At 46.1% G+C, this 21,498-nt stretch overlaps 1 protein-coding gene across 4 annotated transcripts in view; it reads right to left on the reverse strand.

Moving 5' to 3' along the window:
- The window catches only part of INPP4A (inositol polyphosphate-4-phosphatase type I A), a 266,919-nt gene that overhangs the window by 54,552 nt on the left and 190,869 nt on the right, over positions 1–21,498 (reverse strand). For all 4 annotated transcript variants that reach the window (XM_063953338.1, XM_063953341.1, XM_063953340.1 and 1 more), the window contains exons 10-13: positions 18,767–18,914; positions 15,278–15,408; positions 14,149–14,253; positions 7,452–7,560 (exon numbers count right to left, since the gene is read on the reverse strand). In XM_063953338.1, coding sequence (XP_063809408.1) covers positions 7,452–7,560; positions 14,149–14,253; positions 15,278–15,408; positions 18,767–18,914 — 493 coding nt within the window. The remainder of the gene's footprint in view (positions 1–7,451; positions 7,561–14,148; positions 14,254–15,277; positions 15,409–18,766; positions 18,915–21,498) is intronic.

The raw sequence follows: 21,498 nt of genomic DNA on the forward strand, positions 1-21,498 counted from the left end.
ATCTGGATTTAAAAAAAATTAGAAATGAAGGACGACTTAACAATGTCCCTAAATCTGAAACTCTTCTAGCTGAACCAATGGCCAGTAGAAAGAGAACTTTAGCTGTCAACCATTTAAGATCCACTCCTTTAAGTGGTTCAAATGGGGCAACCTGAAAGTCCTTCAGGACTAAACTAAAATCCCAAGGCACAGTAGGAGGAACAAAAGGAGGTTGAATGCGCAGCATTCCCTGGAAAAAAGTGCGCACATCCTGTAGGTCAGCAATTTTCTTTTGGACTCATACAGTCAATGCTGACACTTGCACTCTCAAGGAAGCCACCCTTAAACCTTTATCGATTCCTGCCTGAAGGTATGCTTAGACCCTGGAAACTCTGAAAGACCTGAGGAAGGCTTCCTTGCTCTGGGCATTGTTTGAATTACCTGTTGTGAGAATCCTCTTGACTTCAGGATGGAAGTCTCAAGAGCCAAGCCGTCAAAGACAGTCAAGCTAGGTGTTTGTGATAACAAGGACCTTGAAATAGTAGATCTGGACGTTGAGTGAGTAGGAATGGAGCATCCATCGACATCCTCTGCAGATCTGTGTACCAATGTCTTCTGGGCTAAGCCGGAGCTATTAGTATCACGGCAAACCCTTCCTTGTTTTGCCTTTCTCATCACCCTGGGTAATAGGGCGATTGGTGGAAACATATAGGCCAGATGAAAGTCCCATCTCACTGACAGGGCATCGCTTTGGCATCCTTTGTTCTTGACCCGTATGCGGGAACTTTGTTGTTCTGACGGGACGCCATGAGATCTATCGCCGGCAAGACCTTGGGGTGTAAAGGCCATTCATTTACATGAATAGCGTGTCGACTGAGAAAATCCACTTCCCAGTTTAGGACTCCCGGAACGAACACTGCGGACAAGGCTGGATGATGAAGTTCTGCCCACTTTAACGTGCGACTTACCTCCTTCATTCCTTTCTGGCTGCGAGTTCCTCCCTGATGGTTGAGGTATGCTACAGCCGTCGCATTGTCCAAGTGTATCTGAACTAGTTTTCCCTGAAGGATGTCCTTTGCCTCAATCAGTGCCATGTATATGGCCCGGAGTTCCAATATATTTATTGGCAGGCAACTTTCTTCCTTGCCCCTGAAAACACAACCTTCCTGACACCGCTCCCCAGCCCTGAAGGCTGGCATCCGTTGTCAGAATTTTCCAATCGGATATCCAAAAATGGTCTCCCTTTGTCCAGATGGGATGTCTGTAGCCACCAGGCTAATGACCTCCTTACTTCCAGAGTAAGGCCCATAGTCTGTATTTTTATTGTCTGATGAAAACCATTCCATTTGGTAACGATCAGACGTTGCAGAGACCTCGAACGAAACTGAGCATACTCTACGATGTCGAATGTTGACACCATCAATCCCATCACACACATTGCTGCGTGAATGGATACCTTTTGACTGCGTAGCAGCTCCTGAATCCTTGACTGATATTTTGTTCAGAGGTAAAGTTACTCTCTGAAGGCTCGAATCCAATACAGCCCCCAAGTGAGTCATCCGCTGTGACGGAACCAGAGACAATTTTGCCCAATTTATGAGCAAACCGTGCTTCTGCAGACAAGCTATTGTCTGTTGCAGATGACACAGAAGCAATTCCTGAGACTGTGCCAGGATTAAAAGATCGAAGTATGGAAAAATTATTATCCCCTGCTGACGGAGATAAACTGCCTTTACCATCATAATCTTGGTAAATACTCTGGGGGCTGTGGCCAATCCCAATGGAAGGGCCTGGAGCTGAAAATGCTGTTGGAGGATAGCGAACCTGAGATAGCGCTGATGGGACAGGGCTATAGGAACATGTAGGGAAACATCCTGGATATCCAGGGATACCATAAAATCCCCTAGCTCCATGGCCAAAGTCCATATGAAACCGAGGCACCCAAATGTACTTTTTCAGCATTTTGAAATTGAGTATGGGCCGGAACGACCCATTTGGCTTCTGGACTAGAAACAGGTTAAAGTAAAAACCCTGTCCTCGTTGTGCAGGAGGAACTGGAATGATCACTTCTGATTGAAGCAATTTCTGAACTGCCTCTTGCAAAGCCCTGGCCTACGTTTCCACTGAAGACGGGCAGGTACAAAAAAAACCTTTAAGGAAGGGTGTTTCTTGAAAGCAAATGCATAACCGAGAGATACCGCTTCTTGCGCCCAGGCATCTGTGTTAGACTGCTGCCAGATCTGTGCAAATTGAAGAAGTCGGCCTCCCACCCTGAGATCCCCCAGGTGGAGGTCCGCACCATCAGGCTGATGGCTTATCTTCTGATTTAGAAACCGGTCCTCTGGTAGCCCAATGCTTTTTAGTCTTACCAGACTTCTTGTATTGGGACTGTTTGCCATCACCTTTTCCTTTTGCTTTTCCTCGAGACCGAAAGGGCCGAAAAGCTGGAAATCTAGGCTTGAATTTGAATGTGGAAGGAAACTTCACTTTCTTAAAGTCTGCTTCTGACTCCAAAATACTGGTTAATTCTTTACATAAAAGAATATCTCCAGTAAAAGGTAAAGACTCCAAAACCTTTTTGGATTCTGAATCAGCTTTCCATGTACGTAGCCAAACTGCTCTGTGAGCGGCTACTGCTGAAGCTGATGCCTGTGAGGCAATTGTACCCATATCCAAGGCTGCTTCTTCCAAAAACATTGCAGCCTGTTTGATATGTGCAACATGGGATTTTTGCTCTCTAGATGCCATTGAAAGATCCCCTTCCAATGTATCAGCCCAGACAGCCACTGCTTTTGCCATCCAGGCTGAAGCCATGGCTGGTCTTATGATTGCCCCAGACAGGAAAAAATGTTTTTTTAGAAAACCATCAACTCCCCGATCCATGATATCATTTAATGATGCTGGAGGCAGAGGTAATGTAGATTTTTGCACTAATCGAATGACATGCGTATCTACGGGGAGCTACCTCCTTCTCTAAACAGTCCCCAGCCGTAAGAGGATAATTGGAATTCCATTTGCTTGAAATTCTAAACTTCTTACTGGGCGTAACCCAAGCCTTTTGCACAATTTCCGTTAGCTGTTCTAACCCAGGAAACTCAGTCCTAACTGTTTTGGGACGTTTAAACACAGGTGCCTTAGATTTTAACACTGCTGATTCTTCTAAGGATAGAATGGCTTTCTTCGCATTAATTAACTCAGATATGTCCACTGAGCTGAGACCTTCCTCCTCATCTCAGTATGCAGAACTGGAGTGTAATGAGTCTTCATCCTCTGACGAATCCTTATTTGAAACATGTGTAGACTGTGAAGATGTTGTTTCATGTCTATGTGATTTACTTACCACTGGCCTTTCAGCCTGTTTTTGTTGAGAGGCTGCTGCTTCCCCTGCTGGATGATAAACCCCAGGTGGAATGCTGCATGTAAGCGTTAATATAGTGTAACCTATCCCTGGTACAGAAGTTGGAATGTTCCGCTCAGCTATACTGGATAATGTCTGTGCAAAAGTAGCCCATGGGAGTTCAACTTGTAGCTGTGTCTGCCTTGGATTTTTCAAGAGACTTTGGTGAAAGCTAAAAAATATACACACAAACCATTCTGAACCAGATCCTGAGAGGTTAACCCAGCTTTGCAAGACAAACATAAGTGTTGGTGCTGCTGTGAGTGTATTTTCCTCACCCTTGCCGCTCTTAGACATGATAAATAATCACACACTTGCACAATGTACTACACAATTTGTGACTGTAATCACTTTAAATTTTGTTAAAGTGATATACAATCTGACCCTACCCTGCTTTGAACCAGCATTGAGGATCGGAATAGACAGAAAAAACCGACAGAATTATAGTAAAATCAGCAATCACACTAGTAATCAGTAACAGGTTTAACATTAGTATAATAAGCAATATAAGCACATAATCAACTACAAATAAATTTCAAGTACGTAGGAGAAACATATTACTGCATTACTTTATATAGGATTTAACCATATTCAGTCGCACAGCGAAAGAAAACAACAGTCATAATAATCAGACTCATATGCATTAGGCCCTTATCAAACTATTCGTACTCAAAAGGTAGATAGAGACTTAGCGCTGTATTACCCATGCTCAGTAGAGTGGAATACAGGGGGACTCACCCCGCTTCCAGGACCGATCAATGGTCCTCATTCCGAGTTGTTCGCTCGCTGCTATTTTTAGCAGAATTGCTAATAGACTAAAATATGGCAGTTCTGCGCATGCGTATGCACAGCAGGGTGCACGCGCTAAGCAATTTTACACAAAACTATGCTATTTTACTCACGGGCGAACAAAGCTTTTCAATCGCTCTGCTGATCGTAGTGTGATTGACAGGAAATGGGTGTTTCTGGGCGGAAACTGGCCGTTTTCAGGGAGTGTGCTAAAAAACGCAGGCATGCCAGGTAAAAACGCAGGGGTGGCTGGAGAAACGGAGGAGTGGCTGTCTGAACGCAGGGCGTGTTTGTGACGTCAAAGCAGGAACTAAACGGACTGAGGTGATCGCAATCTAGGAGTAGTTCTGGAGCTACTCAGAAACTGCAGGAAAAGATTTTCGAGCAGTTCTCTAATCTTTCGTTCGCTATTCTGATAAGCTAAGATACACTCCCAGAGGGCGGCGGCCTAGCGTTTGCAATGCTGCTAAAAGCAGCTAGCGAGCGATCAACTCGGAATGAGGGCCAATATGTTATCGACCGCTGAGTGGATCCAGACGCTAATAGTGTACACACTCGCCCCGTGAACCTACAGTGAACACAGACAGCCAAGTGAACACTGACAGACCAGCCACACACGCCTATGCTGCGACTGGGTCCTTTTAGATACATAGTGTCTCAGACGGAGGCGGGAAAACAGTTCAGGGCGGGAGACTCGGAGGAAACTGGTCATGAACCGGGGGGAGGGGCAACCAGGGGAGTGTCTGATTCCCCACTGTTGACATCAAACCTAGGGATCGCAGCCTCACACTACCCCCTGGAGCCTACGATCCGATCCCTAAGGCCAAGCGCTGGTGCACCCTAGGTGGCAGCCACTTCAGCAACTGTTTGGTAGTCTCCTCCCATAACAGTGTGTCTGTGTCCGTGTTCCCCCTCTAAGCGGAACCGATGCCTTACCTTCTCCCCGTGCACCGGCCACAGACTGGTAACGTCTGCTGGACTTGTTAGTACATCCGACACAGATGCCCGCCGAAACAGCACTCCACTCGTGGGTAAGCATTGTCGCGACCCGATGAGGAGTTATTGGAGCGACTCTTTCTAAGGTACGAATAAGACGCTTTTTAGAAAGATCATTCAAGAAAAATAGTAAGACTATAAAAATAAAATAAAAAAGCTTATGGCTGCTAAAAAACAGCAGCCCTCTTGACCATGGTCCGGCTCCTGCCACACCAAACAAAAAACTGATTTGCCTGAGCCAGGGATATATGGATGGGCCTGTTGCATGCTGGGAGGCCGAAAGCTTTGACCGTTTGGTGCAAATCCGCTGTCGCGTCATCATATCCCAATGTTATCCTGTGGATAACCTGTGGACCCTGCCGGAGAGAAAGGTAACAAAATATTTGTATATAAGGGCTAGATTTACAAAGTGGCGGATTTTGGCCCCGAAACTTAAATTTTGGGGTCAAAACTGCAGAGAAAGGACGGATTAGTAAATCTAGTCCCTAATGCAGTGGTTCTCAAACTGTGTGCCGTGGCTCCCTGGGGTGCCTCGGGGACACTTGCAGGGGTGCCCCGAGTTGGTGGTCCAGGCTCAATTCAAATTATTTATGGTCTATATAATAGGCAAAACAAGTGCTGGTAGCTGCCAATCATTACACGTGTGGACAAACAAAAGCAAACGTTGTCCCTCACCACATAATTGAACCTAAGGATGACATATAAACACAATTTACTTAATTTAATATTTCTTTCCAAATTTCTCAGTAAGAAACTTTTGGCCTAGGGGTGCAAAAATGATGATACTCTAGGGCACCGTGATTCAGTAAAGTTTGGGAACCACTGCCTAATATATTTCAACTTGTTCACTTTTTACTCCTTTTCATTAAATAAAGGATATGTTATTTAATAGCAAACATAAATCAGTTTTGTATGTATTTTTAACATTTTAGTGTCCCACAAGTGCTGCAGACCATTAAATATCTGCCCTCACAAGTATATAGTAAAGGATAATAATAATAATAATAATAATAAAAAATAATAATCAAGATTAGTTAGGAGACTGTATTATACCTAAGAATATAAAAAATGCACCACACATTACTGTTACAGTGTACCCAATTCTATTCTGATGTCGGCTACTAAGCTGTAGCTATGGAAAATAAAGTTATTTTATGACCATTGGCTGTGGAAATAATGCCATGCTGTGAGTCTAATAATTATCCTGTAACTCATCAATTGTATAAGGTCTGAGAACAAACCAACACACAACGTCATAAAGGGGCGAGATACTGGCATAATAGTGCTTAGGGAGGCCAATCCCGGGATCGGGATCATCGGGATCCCGGGATTTAGGCCCAAAAAAGTCCAGGATTCAATCCCAGGATAGAAAGCTCCAATACCGGGGATTGAGGGATCAGCGCTGAGCGTACTCAGGATGCTCAGACGCTGCCCTGCTTCCTCCTAGCGGCTCCCCAACGCAGTGTGACGTGCAGCGAGAGGTCACGCTGCCCCATCATACGCTGCTGGGAGTCGCCAGGAGAGAGGAAAAGAAGTGTCCAACCCGCCTGCCCCCGGTGGATGGTGAGTTATTTGTGCGGGGCGAGGGGGCGGCCACACAGGGAAATGCCAATCCCGGGGATACTGGGGATTGACCATTTTTCAATCCCAAAACCCGGGATTGAACAAAGTGGCCAGGGATTGGCCTCCCTAATAGTGCTTATCATGCCCTCTCTCACTACTCTGTGGCAGGCTGTCATCTCGGGAGGAAAGTGCTTCTCTATCTGGACAGGCAGAGTGATTTACAGGTGGGCAGATTAACCATTCAGAAATGTCCAGGTAAATACAGCGCCAGGGACAGTGATGGCCTAACATTTCTAATCAATGCCGTTCCAGTTTACTGATCTATGCTACATCCCACTAAGATACTTCCCTAAATCTATGAACATACATAAAGCCCATAGAAACTGAGCTGTAGTTATGTAAAAGCTGTACATTTTAGCAGTACTATAAATTAGGGATATTTCCAGGAGGAAGTTATTTTATGCCCAGGAGTGTCCTTGGAAATTATGGAATGTTAGCAAGTATGCAACATATATGTTCACATCTAGAATATTTTACATTCATAATAAAGCATAAATAGATCATAGAGAGATACGTGGTGCAACACCACCTGCTGGAAAGATGTGATACTGCAGTCAGATACACATCAGTAATCTACCTCAAATCCTCATCATCATCATCAGATAAAATAAAGGGAGCACAATATAGGCATCAGCAGTTTTTTGAAAGGGAATAAATGAGAACTTACTTTTTCTTTGCATCTTCAAACTTTTGTAACATTTTCCGCAATCCCCCAGATTTAAAACCTTGACAATGGGCGGCTGGTGCTCCTATGGTCACTATATCGTAGTTCTGATCTGTTGGGACAATTTGAAGTTAAAATAAGATTTTACTTACCGATAAATCTATTTCTCGGAGTCCGTAGTGGATGCTGGGGTTCCTGAAAGGACCATGGGGAATAGCGGCTCCGCAGGAGACAGGGCACAAAAAGTAAAGCTTTTCCGATCAGGTGGTGTGCACTGGCTCCTCCCCCTATGACCCTCCTCCAGACTCCAGTTAGGTACTGTGCCCGGACGAGCGTACACAATAAGGGAGGATTTTGAATCCCGGGTAAGACTCATACCAGCCACACCAATCACACCGTACAACTTGTGATCTAAACCCAGTTAACAGTATGATAACAGCGGAGCCTCTGAAAGATGGCTTCCTTTAACAATAACCCGAATTAGTTAACAATAACTATGTACAACTTATGCAGATAATCCGCACTTGGGATGGGCGCCCAGCATCCACTACGGACTCCGAGAAATAGATTTATCGGTAAGTAAAATCTTATTTTCTCTATCGTCCTAGTGGATGCTGGGGTTCCTGAAAGGACCATGGGGATTATACCAAAGCTCCCAAACGGGCGGGAGAGTGCGGATGACTCTGCAGCACCGAATGAGAGAACTCCAGGTCCTCCTTAGCCAGAGTATCAAATTTGTAAAATTTTACAAACGTGTTCTCCCCTGACCACGTAGCTGCTCGGCAAAGTTGTAATGCCGAGACCCCTCGGGCAGCCGCCCAAGATGAGCCCACCTTCCTTGTGGAGTGGGCCTTTACAGATTTAGGCTGTGGCAAGCCTGCCACAGAATGTGCAAGTTGGATTGTGCTACAGATCCAACGAGCAATCGTCTGCTTAGACGCAGGAGCACCCATCTTGTTGGGTGCATACAATATAAACAACGAGTCAGATTTTCTGACTCCAGCTGTCCTTGCAATATATATTTTTAATGCTCTGACAACGTCCAGTAACTTGGAGTCCTCCAAGTCACTTGTAGCCGCAGGCACTACAATAGGCTGGTTCAGATGAAATGCTGACACCACCTTAGGGAGAAAATGCGGACGAGTTCGCAGTTCTGCCCTGTCCGAATGGAAAATCAGATATGGGCTTTTGTAAGATAAAGCTGCCAATTCTGACACTCTCCTGGCAGAAGCCAGGGCTAGAAGCATGGTCACTTTCCATGTGAGATATTTCAAATCCACCTTTTTTAGTGGTTCAAACCAATGAGATTTTAGGAAGTCCAAAACCACATTTAGATCCCACGGTGCCACTGGAGGCACCACAGGAGGCTGTATATGCAGCACTCCCTTAACAAAGGTCTGGACTTCAGGGACTGAAGCCAATTCTTTTTGAAAGAAAATCGACAGGGCCGAAATTTGAACCTTAATAGATCCCAATTTGAGACCCATTGACAATCCTGATTGCAGGAAATGTAGGAATCGACCCAGTTGAAATTCCTCCGTCGGAGCACTCCGATCTTCGCACCACGCAACATATTTTCGCCAAATTCGGTGATAATGTTGCACGGTTACTTCCTTCCTTGCTTTAATCAAAGTAGGAATGACTTCTTCCGGCATGCCTCTTTCCTTTAGGATCCGGCGTTCAACCGCCATGCCGTCAAACGCAGCCGCGGTAAGTCTTGAAACAGACAGGGACCCTGCTGAAGCAAGTCCCTCCTTAGAGGTAGAGGCCACGGATCTTCCGTGATCATCTCTTGAAGTTCCGGGTACCAAGTCCTCCTTGGCCAATCCGGAACCACTAGTATCGTTCTTACGCCTCTTTGCCGTATAATTCTCAATACTTTTGGTATGAGAGGCAGAGGAGGAAACACATACACCGACTGGTACACCCAAGGCGTTACCAGCGCGTCCACAGCTATTGCCTGCGGATCTCTTGACCTGGCGCAATACCTGTCCAGTTTTTTGTTGAGGCGAGACGCCATCATGTCCACCATTGGTCTTTCCCAACGGGTTACCAGCATGTGGAAGACTTCTGGATGAAGTCCCCACTCTCCCGGGTGAAGATCGTGTCTGCTGAGGAAGTCTGCTTCCCAGTTGTCCACTCCCGGGATGAACACTGCTGACAGTGCTATCACATGATTCTCTGCCCAGCGAAGAATCCTTGCAGCTTCTGCCATTGCCCTCCTGCTTCTTGTGCCGCCCTGTCTGTTCACATGGGCGACTGCCGTGATGTTGTCCGACTGGATCAATACCGGTTTTCCCTGAAGCAGAGGTTCTGCCTGGTTTAGAGCATTGTATATTGCTCTTAGTTCCAGAATGTTTATGTGAAGAGACGTTTCCAGGCTCGTCCATACTCCCTGGAAGTTTCTTCCTTGTGTGACTGCTCCCCAGCCTCTCAGGCTGGCGTCCGTGGTCACCAGGATCCAATCCTGTATGCCGAATCTGCGGCCCTCCAATAGATGAGCACTCTGCAACCACCACAGAAGAGACACCCTTGTCCTTGGAGACAGGGTTATCCGTAGGTGCATCTGAAGATGCGACCCTGACCATTTGTCCAACAGATCCCTTTGGAAAATTCTTGCGTGGAATCTGCCGAATGGAATCGCTTCGTAAGAAGCCACCATTTTTCCCAGGACTCTTGTGCATTGATGTACAGACACCTTTCCTGGTTTTAGGAGGTTTCTGACAAGCTCGGATAACTCCTTGGCTTTTTCCTCCGGGAGAAAAACCTTTTTCTGAACCGTGTCCAGAATCATCCCTAGGAACAGCAGACGAGTTGTCGGCATTAACTGGGATTTTGGAATATTCAGAATCCACCCGTGCTGTTTTAGCACTTCTTGAGACAGTGCTAATCCCATCTCTAGCTGTTCTCTGGACCTCGCCCTTATTAGGAGATCGTCCAAGTATGGGATAATTAATACGCCTTTTCTTCGAAGAAGAATCATCATCTCGGCCATTACCTTTGTAAAGATCCGAGGTGCCGTGGACAATCCGAACGGCAGCGTCTGAAACTGATAGTGACAGTTTTGTACAACGAACCTGAGGTACCCCTGGTGTGAGGGGTAAATTGGAACGTGGAGATACGCATCCTTGATGTCCAAGGATACCATAAAGTTCCCCTCTTCCAGGTTCGCTATCACTGCTCTGAGTGACTCCATTTTGAACTTGAACTTCTTTATGTACAGGTTCAAGGACTTCAGATTTAGAATAGGCCTTACCGAGCCATCCGGCTTCGGTACCACAAAAAGAGTGGAATAATACCCCTTCCCTTGTTGCAGAAGAGGTACCTTGACTATCACCTGCTGAGAGTACAGCTTGTGAATGGCTTCCAACACCGTCTCCCTTTCGGAGGGGGACGTTGGTAAAGCAGACCTCAGGAAACGGCGAGGTGGATCTGTCTCTAATTCCAACCTGTATCCCTGAGATATTATCTGCAGGATCCAGGGATCTACTTGCGAGTGAGCCCACTGCGCGCTGTAATTTTTGAGACGACCGCCCACCGTCCCCGAGTCCGCTTGAGAAGCCCCAGCGTCATGCTGAGGCTTTTGTAGAAGCCGGGGAGGGCTTCTGATCCTGGGAAGGAGCTGCGTGTTGCTGTCTCTTCCCTCGACCTTTGCCTCGTGGCAAATATGAATAGCCCTTTGCTCTCTTATTTTTAAAGGAACGAAAGGGCTGCGGTTGAAAAGTCGGTGCCTTTTTCTGTTGGGGAGTGACTTGAGGTAGAAAGGTGGATTTCCCGGCTGTAGCCGTGGCCACCAAATCTGATAGACCGACTCCAAATAACTCCTCCCCCTTATACGGCAAAACTTCCATATGCCGTTTTGTCTTCAGCATCTGCAAGGGGGCCGGCGGCGCGGCTCCGGTGACCATCCAGGCTGTACCTGTGATCGTCCCTCTGGAGCTTGATGTCCAGTAGCCAAGAAGCCAATCCATCCTGCACGCAGGTGAGTTGACTCCTTCTCCCCTCAGTCCCTCGCTGCAGTGATCCTGTTGCCAGCAGGAATCACTGTAACATAAAAAACCTAGCTAAACTTTCTCTAAGCAGCTCTTTAGGAGAGCCACCTAGATTGCACCCTTCTCGGCCGGGCACAAAAATCTAACTGGAGTCTGGAGGAGGGTCATAGGGGGAGGAGCCAGTGCACACCACCTGATCGGAAAAGCTTTACTTTTTGTGCCCTGTCTCCTGCGGAGCCGCTATTCCCCATGGTCCTTTCAGGAACCCCAGCATCCACTAGGACGATAGAGAAAAATCCCATATTCATACTGCAAGTATTACCATAAAGTACTAGCAGCCAAACTCTGGCACATGGATGAAAGGGACATTAACTGTATAATTCTAATACAATGATTGTGTTGCTCAGACCAAAAGGGGAGGGTCCCCCCTCCGGATAGGATACTAAAAGTGTGGAACTGGTGGGGCTGATGACTATGTAAAATAGCAATAAGGCAATTGTATATGGTATTACTCTGAAAATGCCTATTTGGTTAACAATTTCCAACTAAATAACCTCTCCAATGCACCAAATAATACACAAGATGTTATCATACAACTATATAAAACCATTTATGTAGGTGTCCTGATTTTTCAAGGATAAACTAGTGCAAGTCAGAAACTTTGGACGTCAGTCCTACAATAAAATGGAGTGACTCCTCCAAACTGCTGACACATAAATCACAAAATATCAATATAGTAGAATTTTAATGTAAAATTTGTTACATTGGAGAGGTTATTATTTTAATTTGAATGTGTTAACCCAATAGGCATCTTCTGAATACTCCCATATACAATTGCCTAATTGCTATTTTAGAATGTCACTCAGCCCCACCAAGTTCACACTTTTGCTGAACTCTGGCCCATGTCTAAGTACCCTGGAAATGAAAGGACAGTATAACTCAGAAGGAGCCTGTGAACACACGGTGCTACAAGATTTTTCACAGCTCATAAATACATTAACGACTCAGGGACGTACAGTCAGTTCCTCCCCTGTCATTAATGATTAAAATCATACAAAGAAAATACTTATGAGTCATAAGTATCTTCTTTGTATTAATCTAATCATTATTACTGTTTAAATGGGGTTGGGAAGCACCGATCGTGGTGTCTCCCGTTGTCAATGGAAAAGGTGTGGAAGCGTGGGGCGTGCGGGGGCTTGGCCAAGCCATGGGCAGTAAAAGCCCATTGAATATACATAGGAAATACATTAGAAGTGCCGCTTTCACACAGGGATGTGCTTTCAACCCATGAAAGCACGCCTCTGTCAGTGAGGCCACAGTGATTGGCCAGCGGATCCGTCACTGGATCCGCTGTCACCACTGTGTGGGCGCGCCGGAGATGCGGGCGTCGGTGGGGGCAGGATGCGACGGAGGTGCGGGCGGCGGGATACGGTGGAGGTGAGAGTGTTAGCGGCAGGCAGGGATCCAAGATCCCTGCCTGCCATTCTGCAGACTTTGGCAGCGGAGCGGTACCAGTTTAAAAAATTGCGCCTTAGCGACATTTTTGAAATTCAAGATGGCTGCCGCGAGCCAATTACGGCTCGCTGCGTCATCGGCCCGCCCCCTCCGGCTGACTTATATAAGTCAGTGCGAGGCAGCGGCGTCAGTCCGATGGCGGAGGAGAAGCAGTAAAGAGCCCCTGAAGAAAGAAGATGCCGTGGAAGTCCTGGATGGGCGGTGGCTATGCAAAAGAGCTTAACAGCCGCCGCCCATCAGGTGAAGACGCCGGAAGCCCTGGGGAGGTGGCGGCTATGCAAAAAAGAGCTTAAAGGCCGCCGCCCCCCCAGGTGAAGACACCGGAAGCCCTGGGAAGGCGGCGGCCATGCAAAAGCGCTAAGAGGCTGCCGCCTCCCAGGTGAAGACGCCGGCGGAAGATGCCGGAAGCCCTGGGGAGGCGGCAGCCCCCCCCAAGTGAAGACGCCGGAAGCCCTGGGAAGGTGGCGGCCATGCAAAAGAGCTTAAAGGCAGCCGCCCCCAGGTGAGGTGTTTTATCTTAATATTTTCTTTACAGGTGGACTACAGGTGCCAGCGAGCCCTTTATGTCCGGGCATGCTGGCACTTGTGGTTCTCCAAATTCCAGCATGCTGGGGCAGGCTTGCTGGGATCTGTAGGCCACCTGTAAAGAACAATATTAACATACAATGAACCCCGCACCCACCGCCACCAGGGGTGTGGGGCATAGCACTGGGCTATCAGCCCAGTGCTGGTTGTTGCTCGGGAGGGGGGACCCCATTTTTATTTTTTGGGCTCCCCACTTTCCGAGGACTTCCAACACTGGGCTGACTAGCTTGGGGAGCTGATTAATGTCTCCCCTGCTATGGCATTACCCCTCCCTGGCTGGTTCTGCCTGTTGCTGGTTTTAGTGATGTGTGGGGCACTACACTTTTTTCCCCCCTCTATGGGGGGGTGGGTTAGCTGCCAGTGCCTCCCCATCCACTGAGCTCACCGCACGTCACTGATTAACGTTCTGTACACATGGTACTTGCTGTCATTTATACCTTGCCCATAGTCATAATATTTCAGCAGAAAAGTAATGACTCAACTGTGTAACTTCGCAGTTATAAGAACAGAGGATGCAAACATAGCTATTTCTATACTATAGCGTTTATATAATAGGGAAATGATTAGTAAATGTGATCTTCCTAAAACACAAAAAACAAACATGATACCTGATGTAGATTCATCTTGAACCCTCATTCTTTGAATGTGTAAATTGGTAGGAACAAATTCTAATTTTTTATCGCTTTTTAGGCTGCTTGCTTTAAAAGAAACACCTAGAAAAAAAAACCCACACAAGCCATTTAATAACACAATATTGAGAAAAATGCTACAAAACTACTGAACCTTAAGTGCATAACTGAAATTAGCCCTGAAGAGTTAATTGCAGATAATAATACCTTTATATTATTGCTACCTGGATTATTTTATATCCTGTTCTTTTATGTACCCTTGTCTGTATTATGCAGCTTTATAAAGCGCTACCTGGATGTCAGCACATCATATGCAAATGTGTGTTCATGTATGTAGTGAAGGAGAGCAAGCCTGCAGCTGGTACAGTACATGATCATTAAGGGGTTCTATGTACTAAGCCTTGGAGAGAGAGAACATGGATGGAGATAAAGTACCAGCCAATCAATTCCTTACTGCCATGTTACAGGCTAGGCTTACAAAATGACAGTTAGGAGCTGATTGGTTGGTGCTTTAGCCCCATCCACTTTATCACTCTCCAAGGCTTAGTACATAGAACCCCTTAATGATCAGATCTGTGGACTATACGGCACAAACTTTTAAAGAACAGGTTGTCCGAAATTTAGTTATGGATGTTCTCCTAGCAATCAGATCTCCTGGGGAAAAACATTTACTGTTGGCTTATTAATCTTTCATGGAGAGATAATGTTATTTCAAAGAAAGAATCTCTATGAACAGATCTGAAAGCCCTTCTGTGATGTTTGATATGTTTACTGAAGGATCTAGAAATACTACAGTATACAGAAGAATGAAAACATTGTTATCACATTATACAGTGCTATGTTACTCCCCTGTGTCCTCGGCCTAAATGCTCCTTTGCATTTTTCCCTATTCTTTCCCCTTCTATTGTCTGGTTAGTCTGTCTGCTATTCCTTATGGACACCCTTGTTGAACAGAAGCATCAAATATGTTTATTACAAAATCCATAAAACATTAAAAATGCTGCATACATGCTATAAAGAAACGCCTGCCCTGAGAATAAACATATGTGTGCATACTGTATACTGGTAGTAAGCAATAACGTATTGGCACCAAGTTTCCTCATCCCACCTTTATACTGATGGAGATTGGTCAGATTGTCCTGGTATGTTAATATGATCGTCTGATACTGAGTTACTATCTGTCTGCGAAGATTCTCCCAGCATGGAGACAGCTCCCCCAGCTCTTCCAGCTCGCACACCCTGTGTAAGACATGACAGGCAGAGATGGAACGGAATAGGCAGAAACACACCCGCTGACCACACAGGAAATTAACTAGCTTTTATCAGTGTAATGTCAGGGTTCAGTTCCGTTGGCTATAGTGCTGTAATAAACAATATTTCACTATCAGATTGAGAAGATAACTAAATTCATGTACCTATGTATACAGTATGTGTGTATATTTTATGCGTGTGTGTATACTGTACGGATGTGTCCTCATACATCATTGCTGCAGTTATGTAATAGAGACCCTCTCAGCGCTCAGGTCCTGTGAAACTCTGCTAGTGCCAGATGACTCTCTTTGCCTAAAATGTATCTTAGTCCCAAGTTCGCAACGCGATGCAGATAGGTGGATGTGCTGATCAATTTGATATGTGACACTTGTCTATCTGTGTGCGAGTCTCTGAATCTGTATACGATGCCAAACTGTGGTCAATCGCATGAACACGCTGAAACGTGCAATACCTGCAAATCAATCAAAGTGGGGCTGAGAAAGGTGTACCATGTTGTGTTCAGGTTAATGACAGCACCAATCTGCATGTGGAGTGAGTGAGGATTGTGTACATTACTGATCAGATGGCAGGACGCATGTTCACAATATGTGGGCACACCAATTTGCATGGTGGCAGTGTTTGGAGGTGTCCTCTGTGCTGCTGAATCAAGTGAGGGTCAGATGAGCACTGGTGTACTGTGGGATGGTAAAGGCAAAGACTTTGATATGGTATGTGCCGGGACTTATTTGATACATATATCATGCATCATCAGGGCCGTCTTTTCATATGGGCTCAATGGGAAGTTGCCCAAGGGCCCCAGTAGTATAAGGCCCCTAGGCTGATAGCTGAGGATCCCCTTTTTCCAGGGGTACGAGATTTTGGAAAATCGGCCCTGGGGAACCGGAGATATTAACTTCAAAAGCAGTGGATACCATCTGAGCCTGTTAATTGTTCTTCCAAGCCAGATACTGTATCTCTGTTTCTGTCTGACTAAAGGCCAGTACTCACTGGCCGATGTCAGAGAGATGTGTGCTGAGCGAACCGCTCAGCACACATCTCTCCCGGCGCTCAGCACAGCGCGATCTGTGCTGAGCGTGCGGGGGGAGACGAGGGGGCCGCTCACTTCACCCAGCGGGTGAAGTGAGCGACCCGCTAGATTGGCCTGCATGCAGGCCAATCTAGCAGCAGCGATAGCGATGCGCGGGGCTGCGCATCGCTATCGCTGAGGGGGCTACACACGGAGCGACCGTGCATAAAATCTAAGCAATCTAGTCAGATTGCTTAGATTTTAAGCAGCGATCGCTCCGTGAGTACCCCCCTTTAGACTGACTTAGTTTTTCTGAGGGTATACACCAGTAGCTGGGACTCTCTCCTTTCAGTGGACACTGGCAGCTTGTCTCTACTATGCCCAGAACCAGAGATATCAGCCTTCCAGCAGCTGGTCCCTGCTCCAGCTCCACATGCCTGGTATGCAGTTTTATATTTTAGTCGGTGGATTGCTCTGGCTCCTGAACTCTGATCCCCAAGTCCCCCTGAAAGGTGGGACTCTCTAATTTTTTATCTCAAGGAATCTATTTCTGCCCTCCCACAAGAAAATGATGAATATTAAGCCCACTCCACTATCCACCCCTTCCCTGCGTACTAAAACCCCACTACGTGGAAGTCATGTACCGGGGCCCCTTCATTCAGCCCAAAGCTCTCTTCTACAGTTTAGTGTTCACCCTCCCGCCCCCTCTCCCAACATCTGTGCAGTAAAGGAGTAATTAGCAGAAATTACTGCTCCAGGTTCTGCATGATGAGCAGAATATAGAGCACCCCCTACTGCCGGCAGGACATCAAAGCTGCCACAGACAGCAACCCCTACCACTAGAGGATGCGTAGGGGCCCCAGGGCATTGCTTTACCCAGGGGCCTACACTGCTGATAAGACGGCCCTGTGCATCATTACTGTGCACATAATACAGAAAGCATTTATTACTTTGGTAATGTGTAATATTGGATTACAGAAATGACTGCCGATGCATGGTAAACAGGATATGATTAACCACAGTCAGTTACTGAAAATGTGCTAATACGGTATTTTCTATTGCCATAAATATTCTTGAATTTCTCAACCCTCTTCCCTCGGACTGCATGCAGTACACAGCTTCATTTGTGAGCAGTGAGGAAAGTATTGGCTTACAGCAGATTCACCTGCACAGAGACATGAAAACCTGTATCTGCATATATGCTCAGCAGCAAGTTCACAACCTGCTGCCCAGCTAGGAAACCTTGCAGGTTTATTTATACTCCTTATCAGGCAAAACCTTCATTTTAAACAACCACTAAAACATCAAGACTAAAGTTTTTACTCCCAAACCATTAAGGTAACCATAGGGGATGTGTCTGGCATCCCAGCAGTTGGGATGCTGGCGGTCATGTATCCCAACACCACTCAGGAGACGGTCAGCAGGACTCCAACATCCCAAAGGTGAGTATCAGGTTGGGAGTAAGGACTAGGCACTGGGGAGGTTAGCCACAGCTGACACCCTCAGAGGGTTAGGCGTAGCAGACAACCTGGAGGGTTAGGGATAGGGGAGGGGTAAAATACTTACCCTCATCCAATGACAGGATTTTCACTGTCTGTATGCTGCGATCGGTCATGTGACGGCCAGCATCCCAACCACCGGCATTTCTTACCCAACCCATAGATTGCTCATTAGTCCTATATTCCACTACAGCCATACCATAAAGTAAAATATTATCTCTCCCCCATTACAGACAGCTGCCACTCTTCCCAAATCTTTAGGGCAGAACCTGATGGGTGTTGCTGTGACAACTGCTCTACTATTGTACACAAATCTCATATGCTGTATATGCTGCATTTCTGAAGCCTAGCTGTGAGGTACATCTGCTTGTGTAGTTAATTAGCTTCCTCTTAACCTAATAATCTGCTGCTGAGGAGTAATATAGACCCTGATTCCGAGATGTGCTAATGCGGCAGGAGGCATCTCATGCAAATACACACCTCCTGTCCGATTCGCTGCTGTGTCCGAATACGCAGCATCGGATCATGAACATCGGTCTTCGGAGTAACCCTCAAACTGTGTACACACTGGAGCGACGTTGGGCCTTTTGCAGTTTCATAATGGGTACGGGAGATTGTACGCTCCCGCGGTCGCTAGATTTGATTTGCTGCAGGTCAAACATAGCGACATCGCTAGTGACCTTCTTTGTACAAATGAAGGACGGAACACGGTCATTCCGCCCTTCACTAAAGTCGTCCCAGTGTGTGCACAGCAACGGCTCAAGGGCATTTGTTACAATGCTGTTCCAACTCTGAATCAGCCCCATAGCCTTTATCTCACCTTGCTGCATCCTCTTCAAGTAGGAGCTTTACAAACTGTCTGGGAATGTGCAATGAGAGGACGCTCTCAGCCATTTGTTCCAGTATCCGCAGGTGGTTGCCGTCTGTTGTAGGATAGCGGTACATGCGACAGATCACACCACCAAATACTGCAATGTAAAAGAACAATAAAGTTAACAAGTACAGCTCACCTCTCATTACTTTCTGCTATAGTATGGCCATCGTTACATGGAACTATCAGCAATGAGTCACAGTTTTAGCAATGCAAAGTAAGTCTGGAAAATGACTTGGTTCTCATTTTTAGAGTTTTGGCAATTATTCCCAATGCTACAAACTCCAAAATCAGAGTACATCATCTTCTCTAAGTTACCCGCTCTAGTCTTCTTTACCGCTGACATGATGCTCTCCTGACTTTCACCTCTTCTCCGATTACCATCTCTCCCTCATGCCTCAAAGCCTTTTTCCACGCTGCTATCCACTTATAAACTTCCTACCCAGCTTGACCATATTCTCCCTAAGGGGTGAATTCATTGCCACCCCGTCTCTCATGCTTTGCCAGGTCGGCCAAATGCTTGATTTGTACAACAGTGCTCGCTACCCTATGGTGTAGGAAACACTTTTGTGCGAGATCCCGCTGCCGTGCAAAGTTGGCCGGGTGAAGTATTCGCTGCCAAGTGAATTCCCCCCTAAGCCCACACATTTTAAGTGCCCTTGTAGCCTATACTATTCACATGCATAGTTCCTGCTAAACTATTTGCCCATGCTTTAAGAAATTACTAGGCAAGGATCACACTGGAGGGAAAATGTACAAATTTTTCAAAACACGATGGATAATTTGCAACTATATTCCAAGAGTATGTATCAAGCTTTATCAAGATAGATTTGTCGGTACACTTTAGAAAAGATATAAAATAATTGGATTATACTGATATTTCAAACTAATTGGTTTTCTTGAAATAGCATCACAACATCTTCAATCTTCTAATCAGTCATTCAGCCTATTTAAATGGAGAAAAGTAGTCACTCTGTTTGGCATCACCGTGTGCACTACACTGCACATGGAGCAGAGAAACAAAGGAGAGAGCTGCCTGATGAGATCAGAAAGAAAATTATAGACACGCTTGTTAAAGGTAAAGGCTATACGGCAATCTTCAAGCAGCCTGAAGTTTCTGTGACTACAGTTGGATTATTATTAAGTTTCCAACCTCCCTGGACATGGCCACAAGACAAAACGTGACCCCAAATTAAAGCGAAGCACAGTGAGAATGGCTGAACTCCCAGGTCAAGATGCATCAGAACTTGATTGCGCCATCCAACACTTTTTGAGCAGACAGAGGGCTTCATGAAAGAAGAGTCCCAGAAGGACTCCCCTTTTGAAACAAAAACAACAACATAAAAAAGCCAGACTGGAATTAGCTAAAATGCATATTGACAAGCCACAATGCTACTGGGGGAATGTGCTTTGGACAAATAAGTCAAAACTGGAACGTTTTGGCAAATCACGAGGTTTATGTTAATAGACAAAACAATGGAGGTTTTAAAGAAAAGAACACTACCTACTGTGAAACATAGAGGAGGCTAAGTTATGCTTTACGGCTGCTTTTCTGCCTTTGAGACAGAGGGCCTAATTCAGAACTGCTCGCACGCAGGCTATTTTTTGCACTGCTGCAACCAGGTAATCGCCACCTACAGGGGAGGGGGTAAACGCTTTGCAGGCGTGCGATCGGATGTGCAGTGAGCTGCACAAGTTTCTGCACAGCCCAGGACTTACTCAGCCGCTGCGACGATTCGGGATGTTGCTGACGTCAGGGACCCTCCATGGAAACGGCCGAGCACGCCTGCGTTTTTCCCCGACACTTCCAGAAAATTGTGAGTTGCCACCCACGAACGCCTTCTGCCTGTCAATCTTCTTGCGATCACTTTCTTCATAAGATCCGTCGCTGCCCGGCGACGGCAGCCGACACACCTGCGCATTGCAGGTCACTCGCATGCGCAGTTCAGACCCGATCGCACGGCTGCAAAAAAATGCAGCGTGCGATCGGGTCTGAATGACCCCCAGTGTGCCTTGAATCTGTGTAGGGCACCATTAAATATCAAGGGATTTTGGAGTGAAACATACTGCTCAGTGGGCCTAATTCAGACCTGATCCCAGCAGCAAAATCTTTCCATAATGGGCAAAACCATGTGTACTGCAGGTGGGGCAAATATAACATGTGCAGCGAGAGTTAGAGTTGGGTGGGTTATTTTGTTTCTGTGCAGGGTAAATACTGGCTGCTTTATTTTTACACTGCAATTTAGATTTCAGTTTGAACACAACCCAACCAAATCTAACTCTCTCTGCACATGTTATATCTGCCCCCCCCCCCCTGCAGTGCACATGGTTTTGCCAATTAGAGAAAAATGTTGCCGCTGCGATCAGATCTGAATTAGGCCCTGTGTCAGAAAGCTTTGTCTCATTTGCAGGTGATGAGTCTTCCAACAGGAAACACATCTAAAAGCACCCAAGAATGGATAAGAACAAAACAGTGGACTATTCTGAAGTGGCCCTGAAACATGTAGACTGGAGAAGGCACCCATCACACCTGAGAAAGCTGGAGCAGTTGGGCCAAACTACCTGTTGACAGATACAGAAGTCGCTTCATTGCAATTGATGGCCTCTAAAGATTTTGCAACAAAATATTAGATTAATGTTCCCATAACTTTGTGTCCATGCCATTCTCAATGGTTTTGTTG

This window comes from Pseudophryne corroboree, chromosome 2 (genome assembly GCF_028390025.1).
Source record: "Pseudophryne corroboree isolate aPseCor3 chromosome 2, aPseCor3.hap2, whole genome shotgun sequence".
NCBI lineage: Eukaryota > Metazoa > Chordata > Amphibia > Anura > Myobatrachidae > Pseudophryne > Pseudophryne corroboree.